General features: G+C 37.5%; 1 protein-coding gene across 1 annotated transcript in view; it reads left to right on the top strand.

Moving 5' to 3' along the window:
* Window positions 1-5,337: 5,337 nt before the first annotated feature.
* DTHD1 (death domain containing 1) overlaps window positions 5,338-15,534 on the top strand; it is a 72,418-nt gene continuing 62,221 nt past the window's right edge. The window contains 4 exon segments of the mRNA XM_079152806.1: window positions 5,338-5,658; window positions 7,528-8,140; window positions 11,889-12,216; window positions 14,686-14,865. Of these exon segments, the coding sequence (XP_079008932.1) occupies window positions 5,388-5,658; window positions 7,528-8,140; window positions 11,889-12,216; window positions 14,686-14,865 (1,392 nt within the window). The 5' untranslated portion in view covers window positions 5,338-5,387.

The following is a 15,534-nucleotide window of genomic DNA, read 5'->3' as shown; positions in this document are numbered from 1 at the left end:
CTCCACACTGCTTTCCATAGTGGCTGCACTAATTTGCAGCCCCACCAGCAGTGTATGAGTGTACCTTTCTCCCCACATCCTCGCCAACACCTGTTGTTGCTCGTATTCTTGATAATCGCCATTCTAATTGGGGTGAGATGGAATCTTAGGGTGGTTTTGATTTGCATTTCTCTTATTACTAGAGATGTTGAACATTTTTCCATATGTTTGTTGATTGCTTGTAGATCTTCTTCTGTGAAGTGTCTATTCATTTCCTTAGCCCATTTGTTGACTGGACTATTTGAATTCTTGGAGTAGAGTTTTTTGAGTTCTTTATAGATTCTGGAGATTAGTGCTCTATCTGAAGTATGATTGGCAAAGATATTCTCCCACTCTGTAGGCTCTTTCTTCGCATTGCTGATAGTTTCCTTTGCTGAGAGAAAGCTTTTTAGTTTGAATCTATCCCAGTGGTTGATTCTAGCTTTTATTTCTTGTGCTATGGGAGTCCTGTTAAGGAAGTCTGGTCCTAAACCAACAAGGTGAAGATTTGGACCTACTTTTTCTTCTATAATCTGCAGAGTCTCTGGTCTGATTCCGAGGTCCTTAATCCATTTTGAGTTTAGTTTCGTGCATGGTGAGAGATATGGGTTTAGTTTCATTCTGTTGCATATGGATTTCCAATTCTCCCAGCACCATTTGTTGAAGAGGCTATCTTTTCTCCATTGCATATTTTTGGCCCCTTTGTCTAGTATGAGAAAATTGTATTTATTTGGGTTTGTGTCCGTATCCTCTATTCTGTACCATTGATCTACCTTTCTATTTTGGTACCAATACCATGCCGTTTTTGTTACTATTGCTTTGTAGTAGAGTTGAAGATCTGGTATTGCAATACCCCCTGTTTCACTCTTCCTGCTAAGGATTGCTTTAGCTATTCTGGGTTTCTTATTCTTCCAGATGAATTTCATAATTGCTTGCTCTATTTCTGTAAGGTACGTCATTGGGATTTTAATTGGCATTGCATTGAATTTGTATAGCACTTTAGGTAGTATGGCCATTTTGACAATATTAATTCTTCCTATCCAAGAACATGGAAGATCTTTCCATCTTCTAAGGTGTTCTTTAATTTCTTTCTTTAGTGTTGTATAGTTCTCATTGTAGAGGTCTTTCACCTCTTTTGTGAGATTGATTCCCAAGTATTTTATTTTTTTCGAGGCTATTGTGAATGGGGTAGTTTTCCTAATTTCTCTTTCTGAAGATTCATCACTTATGTATAAAAATGCGTTGGATTTATGGGCATTGATCTAGGAGTTCAGAATGTACATAATTAAAATGATTAGAGAAGCAAACGATGAGATGAAAGAGCAAATGCAAGCATTGAATGATGAGATGAAAGAGCAAATGCAAGCATTGATTGATCGCACCAATCGACAGTTAAAAGAGCAAATACAGGAAGCAAAAGATCATTTCAATAAAGAGTTAGAGATATTGAAAAAAAACCAAACAGAAATCCTTGACATGAAGGAAACAATAAACCAAATTAAGAACTCCATAGAAAGCATATCCAATAGGATAGAACACCTGGAAGACAGAACCTCAGACATTGAAGACAAAATATTTAACCTTGAAAACAAAGCTGAACAAACAGAGAAGATGGTAAGAAATCATGAACAGAATCTACAAGAACTATGGGATATCATGAAAAGGCCAAATTTAAGAATTATTGGGATTGAGGAAGGCCTAGAGAAACAAGCCAAAGGAATGAACAACCTATTCAATGAAATAATATCAAAAAATTTCCCAAATCTGAAGAATGAAATGGAAAATCAAGTTCAAGAGGCTTACAGGACTCCAAATACACAAAATTACAACAGACCCACACCAAGGCACATTATAATGAAAATTCTTATATTTCATTTGCATTTTTTCCAGTGCACTAAGATATTGGGGGAAAACGAAAGCAAGACAAAAAAAAATTTCCTTTTCCTTCCTCTTCTACCCTTCTTCCAGTTGTATGAGACTGTATTCAGACAACAGACAGACATTCAATAAGAATTTTAAAAAGAGGCAAAATTATTCTGGACTTCCTACAGAAAGCCTTTGATGTAACCAACTACAGAAGAAAATGGCAAACATCAGATAAGAGAACTAATACCATAGACTCATAGTCACAGTACCTCAAGCATACATAACTCTCTTGATTACAGTGGATCTATCCACCAGTATCTGCCACAAAACCATGAAATAGCACACTTTAGTAGGCCCAAAACTTTATTATCTTCATCACCTGTTTAGCATCAATAGGTGGTCCAGTCTACTGCACAGCTGCATTTCCTCAGACAGTAAAGTAGTGACTACCCTGCCTACCTAAATTTTATCTCCAGCACATTTTGATGCTTTTGATGTGAAGAAATACTATTGTCCTTTCAACCACATAATATTTTGTATGAGTTCAAGACTGTTTTCTAACGTCTTTAACGTCAGTGGAGGCACAGAATTTTCAGTAAGAAAGTAAAAGGAATCATGACTGGCAGCCACAGTGAAGATGCTAATCAAATGTTAAAACCATCCAGATGAACTTGTGCAGTTAACTTGCAAGTGTCAGTTCTTCCTGTGGTTAGTGACATCAATTAATTGAAAATGAGATGCAGGAACATGCGGGTGCTTGTTTTAACAAGTCAAAGCAGTGTGACTTGTGGTAGGTCTCACTTTACAAATATTACATGTTCTTAAGCTAGACAGAACAAGTTGAGGCTTGAGTACAGCAAACATTATTGAGGCTGAGAAGAAAGGTCGTGGGTTTTTGTTCACTCTTTTTTTTTTTCCCTGCCTGGGAAAGGATTTTCCCCCATGTCTATGAGGAAATGAATGTAGATTTGTCCAGTGATCTGGCATTTCTTTATCAGTTTCATTCAACACTTAAAAATAGACATGGCATAAATTCTTTGATCTTTTCTACTTCCAGGAATTCATTCGCCACCTATTTACTGAAGATATTCAAATATGGAAATATTATGACTTTTCATCTAAAAGCACATTGTAAAGGATTGTTCTGGACTATCTGAATCTCGACAAATCCAAAGTTAATCATATTATCTGCCCATTAATCCCAATGTTCCTCCTAAATCCCTGAATGGATTTACCATCTACAGAGTTCCTTAAACTAACAATTTTAGTTATATGCCACCACCAAGCACAATTCTTTTACCAGTGATCAAGAAATATTTCTAAATTAAGTGAATGGATGGATTCTCAATGCTTTCTATTCCTCTCCGTCTACCTGACAGTTGGAAATTCTGTCCACTCCACTTCAACTCACTGATAAGGCATCTCCTTGCCTGTCTAGAGGTCCTCCCAATTCTTCTGCCTCTGACGTCTAAGCCATGGGCTTCCCTGCATCACAGATGTAGTCATAGTGTAGCCTCGTTTGAAACTATTTCCTCTCTTCCATCTGCAAAATAAAATCCTAACTTCTCTCCCCGACTCTCTGTCCTTCTTGCTACTTCGCCTGACTCACAAACCAAACCTTCCTCTGAAGCCACTCTTTGCCTTCTGTGATCCCGCCGTGCAATTTTCTGCACCGGAGCCTTTGATCACATTGTCTTCTGTACTGCAATGTCCCCTCCCTGTGTTCTCTCGCCTGCTCAAATCCTTCAAACATCTAAACCTCTAATCAAAATTAATATTTTACTCCTAAAGTTTTTTGATACTTTTTGTTCATACTTCTGCTCTAGCTCTCAACAATCTAAGCTGTTTTGTAATAATCTGTTCATAAAGCTATTTCTCTCTGAAGTTCCCCTACCCCAGCACTTAAATAGTGCTTGGCCCAGTGTAAATGCAATGGAAGGTTTTCAGAATTGGCACTGAATTGAAGCCATATGTATATTATTTTGGGAATTACACATATGTTTCAGGAGTTAGAGAAAATAAACTAAAATGGAACCAGAAAGTCTTTAATATTGAGAAGAGCCTGAAAATATTTTAAAAATGTGATCCATGATGTGATATGGATTCATATTTCAAAAAAGCTTCCTTTCTCCGTGAATAGAAGGTCATATTTCAAAAAAGGTTCCTTTCTCAGTGAAGATAAGGTCACTGCAAAGCAAGATGGTCAGCAGAGACTCTTTTCTGGAGCCACCAGTCCCCGTCCTGCTCCTCGACTCCCCCATTAGATTCTTGGGCCCAGGTCTGTGGCTTTCATTCTTATCTTTTTCCCTCAGCTTGTTTTTCCCATCTCGTCTTGCAGGTGTCATGGGTGTGACTTTAAGAGCCCCAGTGCTTAAGATGAGATACTGTGCTGCCCCCGGAGGGAAACATTCCAGGTCCCCTTTGGAAAGTTTTCATTTCACTCCAGTACAACAGTGGGAACAGGAGCCTCGCTGGAATGTACCACTCTGTCCCTTTGGTGTATGTTCTCCCTTCTTCAGGGAGGAGGGTTGGAGAGCCAGAAGCAGGCTGTTCTGGTGCACACTCTCTGGGGGTCCCTTCATGGAGTCCTGTACTGCAGTGGCCCCGCGTGCAATATGCCCATTGATCGGGCAGCAGTGGTGAGAGCTTGCAGAAGCTGTATTTTAATTATATATGGCAAAGACTCCTTGCTCATTCAGAGAAAGCCACTCTTCAGGTTCGCCTTCTTTTAGTGAGGAGGTATTTCCCAATTAAAGGAAAATTATCAAGGAGTAAAAAGGCCAAGTTCCTATCTCAATCTCTCTGCCAACTTACCATATAAGAGAGAACTAATTATACTTACCTAAACAATGGCAGTAGAATCTGCTTCAGCAGAATTTTTTTTCTTTGAACTCTTTACTATAAAATACTATACAAATATACTAATTGTAAATTGTAAGGACCCATATGTAACCATATCCAGTTTTGACAACCATCAATTTTTATAGCTGATCTTATTTTATCTATATTCCAGTTCTATACTTTGTTTTGAAGCAAACCAAACATCATATTTCTTTCATTCACAAGTATTTTTAAGGATGTATACATGAATTTTGTTAGCAATATTATTGCTAATAAAATTGTTTACCTTTGACAAATTTCTCCTTCTATCTGGAACCCATATTTTGTTGTCTCAAGATCTGAAAAGAATTGGGACTTCAATAGTGTGTTGAATTTGCAAAACTGAGCTGGCGAGTTGGATTGTGTGAACTAGTTCTATCTGTGATTAATCTATTCTGTACATAATAGCACCAGGGTTCAGGAACGCCTCTCCTGTGGTCACCTAGTAACTTCTCACTGGTCAACAACAAGCTGAATAAACTATTATGTTGCAGGAAAGTGCTTGGCTAGCTGACTTGGATCCTCTCCTAGATTTTAGGAGAAATAACCATCACCAAGTTTGAATTAGCTAAACCTTTAGGCTTTGCTGGCAGGAAAGAGGCATATTATTTTTGGAGCACAAAATGGATACTGAAGACTTGGGCTCAGGTAAACTAGGCCAAATATTGAAGCAGATTTGGAGACAAAACCAAATGCTAAAGCAGGCGCTCTTGGGTGATAACCTTTGCGAAGGGGCTGGGGCGGCCACCTGGATGACCACAGTGGTCTTTCTGGGTCAGGAGCTCAGTGGTGCTCTTCATCAACTATTGGAGCACACTGCAGGGACCCTGCATTCCACCTCCCAGCAGCTGTATGTGCTGCTTGACAAGGAGAACCCATGTATCTGGAGGCAAGGTAAGTATCTTTTTGGTGTATTCCTTTCTCCAAGAAATATTGTTAGGGCAATATCTAAAAGATGCTACAGGCAGACTAACAAGCCTATGGTGGAGTCTCTGTTTATAAGGAACTGGTAATATAATAGGGGAAAAATGGTAAGACAAATGTACAATAATGCAAGGGACTGGGAAGCTGGTCCCACTAGGGAAAGAAGACTGAGGTCTTATATCTTCAGAATCAGACAGGATCCTATTTTTAGGGTGGGGACTTAAGAATTTTGCCAGAAAATTCTATTTGAATTGATACTTAAGTAATGGATTTAGGCAATTAGAAATTTGAGAGTCTTGAGGTATTATTAGCAGGACATAAGGCTTAGAGGTAGGGAACTATAGGCCTAGTTTGTGGCAGAGAAAGCAGTTTTTCTATATTGGAATATGACATTCTATTTCTAGAGTCATTTGAGCCAGGATCACTAACTACAAATGCACTTGGAGGGCTGGGGTAACCTGGAATAGGAAACAGGATCCTCTGCACCCATGGGGCAAGTTCTTGGGAAAAGGCCCAGTTAAAGATGCTGAAACATACAGTGAGGCATGAATACTGTGGCATGTGATAAATAAGGTCTTAGACAACAGCAGTTTCTCTACCTAAGAATATAGGTGGCATCCCGAAGTCCAGCTCTAAATAATAGTGCAAAGGTGAGGGCTCAAGCTCAATCTACCAGGAATGCTGGGTAAATGTTACTAAACTCAATCTAGAGGATAAATAGTGGGCATCAAAGAAATCTGCCAAAGGCAGCAGGACCCAGGAGCTGTCACTTGAAGCTCATGACAAGGTCTCCACTGTCTCTGGAGAACATCAAACGAGGTCTTGGGCAATGTCAAGACAAGTCCTCAGCTACCAGAAAACAGGGAGTCCAAAATAAAGACAGGGTCTCAGGCAAAAGACAAAGAATAAGTTGTCATAACTGGAACCCAAAGTTAAGCCTAGACTAGTGAAGGGATGATTTGGTGATGATCCTGAAAACACTGAACTGTGGACCCTTAAATCACAAATCCCTTAGCTCAAAATTGGATTCTAAAGACCAATGAGATGCTAAGCATGCTAGCAGTCATCAGGTGACCCTTCTCTGTTTCAAGAAGAGGGATACACAGATAGGAGAATGGTATGAAAGGGAGTGGAGTGACAGATAGCATCTGATCAGGTCCTAACAAGGGTTTACACTGAAGTGAAGAGGCTGGACTTCCCTGAGCAGCCTTTGAACAGACACCATAGGTTCCTATCAGAGAACTGGTATGAATAGAGCTGTTCTTTGAAAAACCAGTTTGAAAATTTCTAATGATCACAGGTCCAGAGGGAGGAATAGTATAAACCTAATCCAATTCTCATAGGAGAAAACAGCCTCTCCCCCAACTCTATCAGCACAGATAACATAACTTTAGCATTTCTGCTCTCCAGGCTTCATCCAAAACTAACTTCAACTAGTTTTAAGCTCAGCATTTTATATGGATAATTGATTAACTGTAGTACCTTAGAGGCAAGGGAACAAATCTCAAAATCATACCAAAACAGGAATGATTGAGGGAAATGACGACTTCAATTCTTATCTGGGAGAAGGAGATCATGATATTTGTTTTCAAAATTCAAAGCATTTTATTGAGCAAGAGGGATTAGATGTACTCTTTTGTACTATGTTCAAAAGTAGCTCATTTCTAGTTCCTACAAGTGTTTAAAGTGTCACTTGTGTAAATCATCCTTTCTTCAGGAGGTTGGCTTAAGTACTCAGTGAGGGTCTTGGTAGGTTTCTAAGATTTTCTCGCCATATCTCATTGGAGAAGCATAATTTGGTGTAGTTTTGTATTTATTCTTGTGTGTGTGTCTGTGCAGAAATTATTACTTTCATAGAATGCCTCATGAAAATGAAGGAACATTTGGGGAACACTGCTATGCTTCTAAAGAAAGAAGAAAAGGAGATGTGTAATTTATGCAGGATGCATGATGAACATACTCCACAGCGGACAATGACCACCATTCACAACACCAAAGCAACAGACATTGCTGCAAGAGGGGAACTAAATGTCATAGAAACAGCTACTGTTTCTCCTACAAATGGGGAGGAAAGCCATTACACAAATCAGGTCCAGTTAAAAGAAAATAAAACACATGTAAATTCTGAATTAGTGGAAAGAGAAAACAATGTGTTATTGAATGGAAATGTAACAGGGCAAGAAGAGTCACAGAACACCATGTTCCCAGATAATGTAGAAAATGAAGATGATAAACAAATAGAACACGTGACTGCTGAGAACATAAATGGAAACAAGGAGGAGATTCATGACATAATCCAGATAACAAAAAGAGAAATTCAAGGGACTTCAGAAAGCCAAAGAGAAGAGATTACCACATCCTCAACAACATGGGATATCTCCAATAAAGTTATGAATCATCTTCCCAGTGATTCAGAGAGTCTAAAGCAAAAGAGTAGCATAATGGAAAAGGAGTAAGTAAACACAATAAGAGATGTGCTTATATATGTCTACTAGTTTGTGTGTTTCTGTAGGTAGGGAATGTCTTCGTCCATTCGGGTTGCTATAACAAAATGCCATGAAGTGGTACCTTTTAAACAACATAAATTGATTTCACACAGTTCTGGAGGCTGAGAGGAGAGAGAAGGTTGGCAGATTCAATGTCTAGTGAGGGCTTTCTGGTTCATAGCTGGTTCCTTCTTGCTGTGTCTGCACATGATGGAAGGGGTGGAAATGCTCTCTTGGGCCAGTTTTATTAAGGCACAAATTCCATTCATCGGGACTCTACTTTCACGACCTAAGCATTTTTCAAAAGGCCCACCTTCTGACACTATCACCTTGGTTGTTAGGATTTCAACATATGAATTTTGGGAGAACACAGCATTGGGACCATACCAACATGTGATATTTATGGATGAGTATTTTACATTTCCATGTCATTTCTCTGACAGATATCATAAGTCAGTAATTCAGGTTAAATTACCCCCTTAGAAATCCGTGTGGCTGCCATTACTTACATTATTTGTTTCTTATAGTTTTAGAAAACAAATGTATTAACTGTTTCTTTAAAGTACTAAAGGATGAACTAGATGAGAAAGTAGTGAAAAACAATTGTTCAAATCACTACTTCTTGAATTATAAGAAAAAAGTAGAAGATTGCAGAATGTTAAAAAAAAAAAAAAAAAAAAAAAGAGGACATTTTCTATCTTGAAGAAAATCACCATGAGTTTCTAACCTGTGTCTTCTGAGCTCTGGAGACTCATGGATAAGCCTTGGGAGGTTCTTAAGTTTGATTGTGTATGTTCATGCCAATTTCATCCCCTTGGAAATTTTTAAAGAGTTCTCGTCATACTCTCTAAATGTCCATGACTTAAGAAAAAGAGGGAAAGAGATATGAATCCAATGGACTTCATGAATTATAGCCCTTGCATATGATTATAATAATCCTGTATTTGTCTAGATAGAATAAAATATCCACAAACCATATTTTCCCGGATACACATAACACCCTTAGAAGCAATGGGGGGACCACTTGTTTTGGGAATTGGATAGACTTAATTTTTATTTATTTATTTATTTTTTTGCACTATTTCTGTGGCCCTGAGCAATTTGCTTCATTCTTGGCCTCGTTTTTCTTGTTTGTAGAAATAATATACACTTCCTGGGTATATTTGGTAAGGTCAGAGGAGAAAATCATGGAAAGGGCCCAGCACTGTACCACTGTGCAGGTGTTTGTGCCCAGCTACCCTCACTTTCCCTACCTCCTCCTCCTCACCACCACTCCTCACCTACTGCTCCACATCACTGCCATGATATGTTGATGCTTTCTCAGATAAATTTACAGTGCCATTTCCAGGACAACATCACTAACAGAGTTGGGAATCTTTGCAAGTCCATTTGCTCATGTTGACCTCAGTTATCTATGAAACTAAGAGGTTGGGCTAGTTTTGCTGTGATGTCTCCACAGTAAGTCTCTAATGAATTGTATGGATGAGTCTTTCAATGCATGAAGGCCCTCCACAGTTTGTAAGAATGACTGCCCCTGCAAACCAACTGCTAAAGTTTTCAGTATGTGGTTACCCATCTCTGTTGAGAAAAACATCGACACTTCATATCCTCACATTCAGAAATGACTCAAAACATCGGTTAGTGAGTCATAGGCCCGAACCACTCCCTCTCCTTTAGGTGTTTCTGGGTTAGCGATTTCCTCTTTGTGGCATCCAAATCAATTGTGCTTGACTTGCATGTTTAAGAAGATGACTATTCATTCCAGTTCCCCAGGCTAGGAAGCCATCATGCCACATAAAAGACAAATGTCATAAACAAAACCTTGCTCAGAATCTGCTGTGGTTTCCCTATGGTTAGCTTTCCAGAAGAACCCTGTCTCCTTCAGAGTAGCTGTCCTGGTGTGTACCCAAAAGAGAAATAAGACTAGAATAAACCAACAAGTTTATTTTAGTGACTAGACTAGATAATATTTTATTTGGGTTTAGGAGAATAGAAGCGTTTATAAGTCTCCTCATCCTCCTCCATCTGTCAATTGGAAACTATAGCTCCTGGAAGGACAGTGCATTGAGATAGTTTCCAGACACAGAGGCGGGTCAATCCTGAAGTTACAGGAAGCTGGGGTCACTGTATCCTCAGTTGGATGACGTTCATTTTCTGAATTTCCATCATCCCAGTTACTAGAGAATACCCTAGCAGACCTATGATCTGTGTGATTTTCTTGGTTCCCTCTCACTTTGAGTTCAGAATATAAATAAATGACCCTCTCTGCAATATTAGCATCAGATTTCTGTGTTAAAGTGCCCTTTAAAATTCTATATACCAAAAATTGACAAACGGGTAAAACCAGATTATTTTGTAACTAGAAAATATTGCTGTGCTATATATAGATCCTATTATTTCTCTCTACTGTTATTGTGTTTCAATAATTTCCTTAGTATGAAATGAGAAAGAGAAGAAGAGGAGAAACTCAAGTTGGTAGTTTTAATAGAGACCTAACAGTTACTGAGCATCCAGCTCATGCTAACTCATTACTATAAGAAGTTTAGATGTTTTATCTTAGTCAGTCTTCATAACACATGATTATGGATGAAGTAATCAGTACTTTGGAATCTGAGTTTGAGTTTTTGTGTTAAAGATGGATGGAGCCAATTGTTGGTTCTAAAATTTACAACCTGTGAGATTTGTAGCAAGGTAAATTTTCTTTTCTTCCTTCCTTCTCTCTCTCCCCTTTCTTCCTTTCTTTTTTTTCTTCCCACTTCCATCTCTCTCTGGCAGTGGTGGGGATGGAACCCAGGGTCTCACGTACATGAGGCAAGCACTCTACACTGAACTACATCCCCAGTCCTGTGGTAGGTGTTCTAAGCCTGTTTTCTTTCTGTAAAATGGTGATGATAGTAGTGCCTGCCTGACCCAATAGTTGTGAAGGTTGAATGAAATTATGTAGACTTAAAACCTGGTCCACAGAAAACATTAAACTTTAGCTATTTTAATTATAATTACTGATGTCTATGGTCCAACTAATAGAAAGTGACTGATTTCAAATTTGAGTTCAAATCTACAAGGCCTTGAAAATCTTTGGTAATGATAATAGTTAAAAGTAAGAAGAAAGTGTCAAATTAAGTTTTTGAAATAATTATTTGGGAATTATAAATAATCTGTTCCTAATTACTGTGATTAATTGTGAATTCCATCTTCTGTACCTAAGTCTTTCTTAAAAATACAGTACATATCACTATTCGATCTAGTGTGTTCACACAATTTTAATACCTTGTATTCAAGTACTCCCTCACCTCATAATGTAGAAAACCATTTAGTAATTAGTTCTTGGTCCATCAAGAAGCATCAGCAATCTTCACATTCTTATTATGGAGTGAACAATACTGAGGAATAAATCAATCAAATAATAATAGTAGTCACATTAATAAATAATAATTATGGCTAACATATAGTATAATGCCTACTTTCAAATTACTTAATATTTAATAGGTCACTTAATCCACAGCTTTCCTATGAGGTAAAAATCATTTAATACTACTTTATAGTTAAGGAAACTGGAATAGGCAGGTTGAATACCTCTCCCAAGGTTACAGAGTTTATAAGGAGAACTGAGGTTCATGCCAAGGCAATGTATTCTAGAGTTTGTGCCCTTCTGCAGAAAGCTACAAAGTACATAAATAAAATTATTGGAAAAATGACCTTTTGTTGTTTCTGCAGGTACCTTATGCTGAATGAGGAGTCTGACCCCCAAGTGTCTTGTTACATTACAGCACCATCACCTGTCCTACAGCAGCTAGAGTGCCGGATAGTTAACAGCATGAGTTGCTTAATAGTGAGTGATAATGAAGAGCTGGTCAGCAATGTCATCTCTATTGAATGCTCAGATAAGGAAGAGAGAATTCCATTTCCAATATGCATTGCAATTCCATTTACTGCACGTTACAGGGGAAATTACAGAGACATCATGGTGAAAGTGTCTGACATAAACCTTCAATCAAGTTACCTAACCCCAGATTCACTAGAAGGAATGAGAGGAAGTTACAAGGTCAGTAAATCCTTGGCTACCTTTGAATTTGCTGTTTGGCAGACTAACAGATCTTGTAGTGTAGATATAGTTGCTCCATTGGTAACAAAGTGAAGTGTGAATAGGTTTGTGCCAGTACATTTACACTTTTTTTGCATCTATAAGGATCAGAGAGCAGAAATGACTTGCCAGTGTCAGGAATTGAGAACTTGGGTCTAGGACTCAGCAAATATTATTTTTTCACCTGGGAAACAAAAGCAACATCATGGCTTAATTAGCTTCATACTTTAGTCTAGCTTTAGAACAGCATATCTTATGTGTTAGACTCATCTAAATTTAAGAGTGTTAAAATCCTCATGTGATAGTGGCTTTATTTTTATCATTCATGGCTTGAAAAATATGTAAAAAATGAAAAATTGGGTGTGTGTGCATGTGTGTGTGCATACCTTGACCTAGTAATTGAGTCTATAAATGGAATTTAGCCTGTACATGGAAGATAGTATACGTGGTAATAAGGATTTGTGCAGCGAGGAAAGATTGGTGGGGTTTGAAATCTGGTTCCTACATTTTCTGGCAACTTGAACTTGGGTAGATTGAAAACCCTTCCTGTGACTTAGTTTCTTAATCTGAAAAATTAACACGATAATAGTGTTCACCTGACAAGGTTGTAAGTATTTAAGTAGATAACACACTTAAAGGATAAGGGGAAACCTATAAACACATGCTAGTTGTTAATTATCATTTTTCACTATTGAATTCACTGTAATAACTGAAACTCTCTATGGTCCCAAATTCATATGTTGCAAGGAAAGAATATACATAATTATCAAATTTAGTTCCATAGAATTGATAGGGACTAATATTTGAGGTTCTTCTATGGACCATAGTACTTTTTTTAACCTATTACAATATTTATCTTTTCCACCTTTATGTTAAGTTTTCTTATGGGATGATAGGGCAGGGAATGCATGTCAAGAATCTTTATATTTATCTACCTTTTCTGATTTTGGTCTTTCCAAATGACAAACAAGATTATGCAATTGAATAAGCAAACAAAGTTTATTCTAATCACTCTTTCCAATTCATTTCAACTAACACACTTTATATTTAGTCTAGCAAGTGATTAAGTATAAAAGTCTGATCCACATTGCCCTTTATTAGACTTTTTAGTCGAGCCAGTCTGTGTGACCGTCACAGTAAAGTAAAACCTGTTCCCAGCATGTGTACTTTCCACAAAATGGGTTTGAAAGATATTCAGTATATGAATGATCAAAGCAAAAGAAAAAGAGAATCATTGTCTATCATGAAAAATAAAATCATATACTTTTCTTTTTATAGTATTCTTATGGTAGCTTTAGCTTTTAGCTTTTTAGCTTTTAGCCTAAGAAAATTTAAATCCTGGATTCTTTCCAGATTTTTCTGTGGGTCCTATGACATTTAAAGATTCTCATTCCTAAAACCCCTTTTTGTTGCCCAGTATCTGCCAAATGTATTCTCCATGCATGGTGGCCTCCTTTGGTTTCCAGGAGACTTTTCTTTCCTATTTCTCACTATTTCCCTCTGGCCAGTTGAGAACATTCATGCCTTGAATTTTCCCAACAACAAATTCATGCAGTGATATTATGAAATCTCTTCCTCAGTCAGCTTTCAAATGATAGATTATTTTCCATTGTGATTGTCCTTGAAATGTTCGTGTGTGTGTGTGTGTGCATGATTATCCACTCATGCTAGGGCGGAGTCCGGCTGGTGTTTGGGCAAGCATGAATAGACCGAATTACTTCTAAGTCTGCCTCCTCATTTTAAGCTTTGGAGATTATATGAGTAGGTCATTTCGTGTTCATTTATGTACTCAGTTCTTTTTTGTGTGATATAAAAAGCTTGAATATGTGCCTGCATATATGATTACACATTTGAATGTCACTACATAAAAAAGAAACGCAAATTGTATCGTTCTGCAGTCATCTCTTCCCATGCACAGGGAGAAATAGAGAAAATGACTTAATTTTGGCACCCTAAAAGATTGTGAGCTGTCAGAAGGAAGAATTTGATAACAGTACAGGTGCTCCAGCATTTGCATAAACTACCCAAATAATGATATTCTACCCCTCGACAGTGTTGAATGTTCTGGATAATAAAGACCTGTATTTAAAATCCATTCTGGTAAAGGAGACTAGAATTCCAGAAGCAATTAATATTTGTGAGAATACTGAATATGATCACTTCTCATACATATACATGTGGGAGGATTTAATTTTAAAAATACACGTACTTTCTTTTTTGTGTGTGTTGTGCAAACCTGAATCAGAGAAACTTTTAGTTAGTTTTTTGTACTTGATCTCATGAAGGACCCATTTCCAGTTAATGGGGTCATTCCAAATCCTGGTAATCATATTGACAGCGTATGGGTTTTTTGGAGAGTTCACAGAGTATGGACAGCATGTACTTCCCCAGACAGAGCTGTATTTGTTTTAACGCCTATAATCCACACAGGGAACCTGCGCGGCTGTGAAAGTTTACAAGTTGGGTATCTTTTCAGTTGTGTCTTGTTTAAAGAGAGAGTCCTTTACAGTAACAAAGAAAGGCCTCACTGTGAAGTCAAGCGTGGATTCCCGAATATCCTTCAGTTACCCGCCAGGAGTTTTCAGCTCATCGGTGCTGGTACAATTAAAGGTAAATATTAGAAATTGATTAGCTCCTTCTCCTAGCTCTCCTGGCCCTAAAGAATGAACAAGATGCAAATATTTCATGTAACAATAAATGGATTTTTCTTTTATACTTTTTACAAAGTAGCATGAAGTGATGTCAGTGAATTTATGATTTTAAGCATGTCGAATTTCACTCCCAAACAAAACCATGCCATGTTTGAAAGACTTTCCCAGCTGGTCGTTTGCACTGTTTTGTCTTTTTTATATCAACAAACACAGTGTTGAGTATCTATAAAACAATTGATGACAGATTTGGGGACATTTACATAACTCAAGATTTGCATCTGAGAGGATGGCAAAAAAACAGCTAATCAATCCAAATATTTATTATGACTTTGACTTTATTTAATTATGAAGCATTAGCCTTTTGCAATCAGGATGTAACATACACAAATACTATCTTCAAAGTGTATAATGATGTATAAGCATAACTTTTACAAGATTTCTTTCTTCAATATTTCCTTTCTAGCCTCAACTCTTCCCCATTTTTCTCCCAATTATTATCCTAAGTGCTAAGTGAAGCAGAAAGATTGGAGGAAAACATAATATGAATATTTTATTCATATTTTCCACAAATTTTGAAATTATGTTAGCTATTTTTACGATTAACCATTCTTATGTGAGGAACACTTAA

This window comes from Sciurus vulgaris (genome assembly GCF_902686455.1).
Source record: "Sciurus vulgaris genome assembly, chromosome: 9".
Classification (NCBI taxonomy): Eukaryota; Metazoa; Chordata; class Mammalia; order Rodentia; family Sciuridae; genus Sciurus; species Sciurus vulgaris.
The sequence above is the reverse complement of the archived record's forward strand: the minus strand, read 5'-3'. Positions and strand labels throughout refer to the sequence as shown.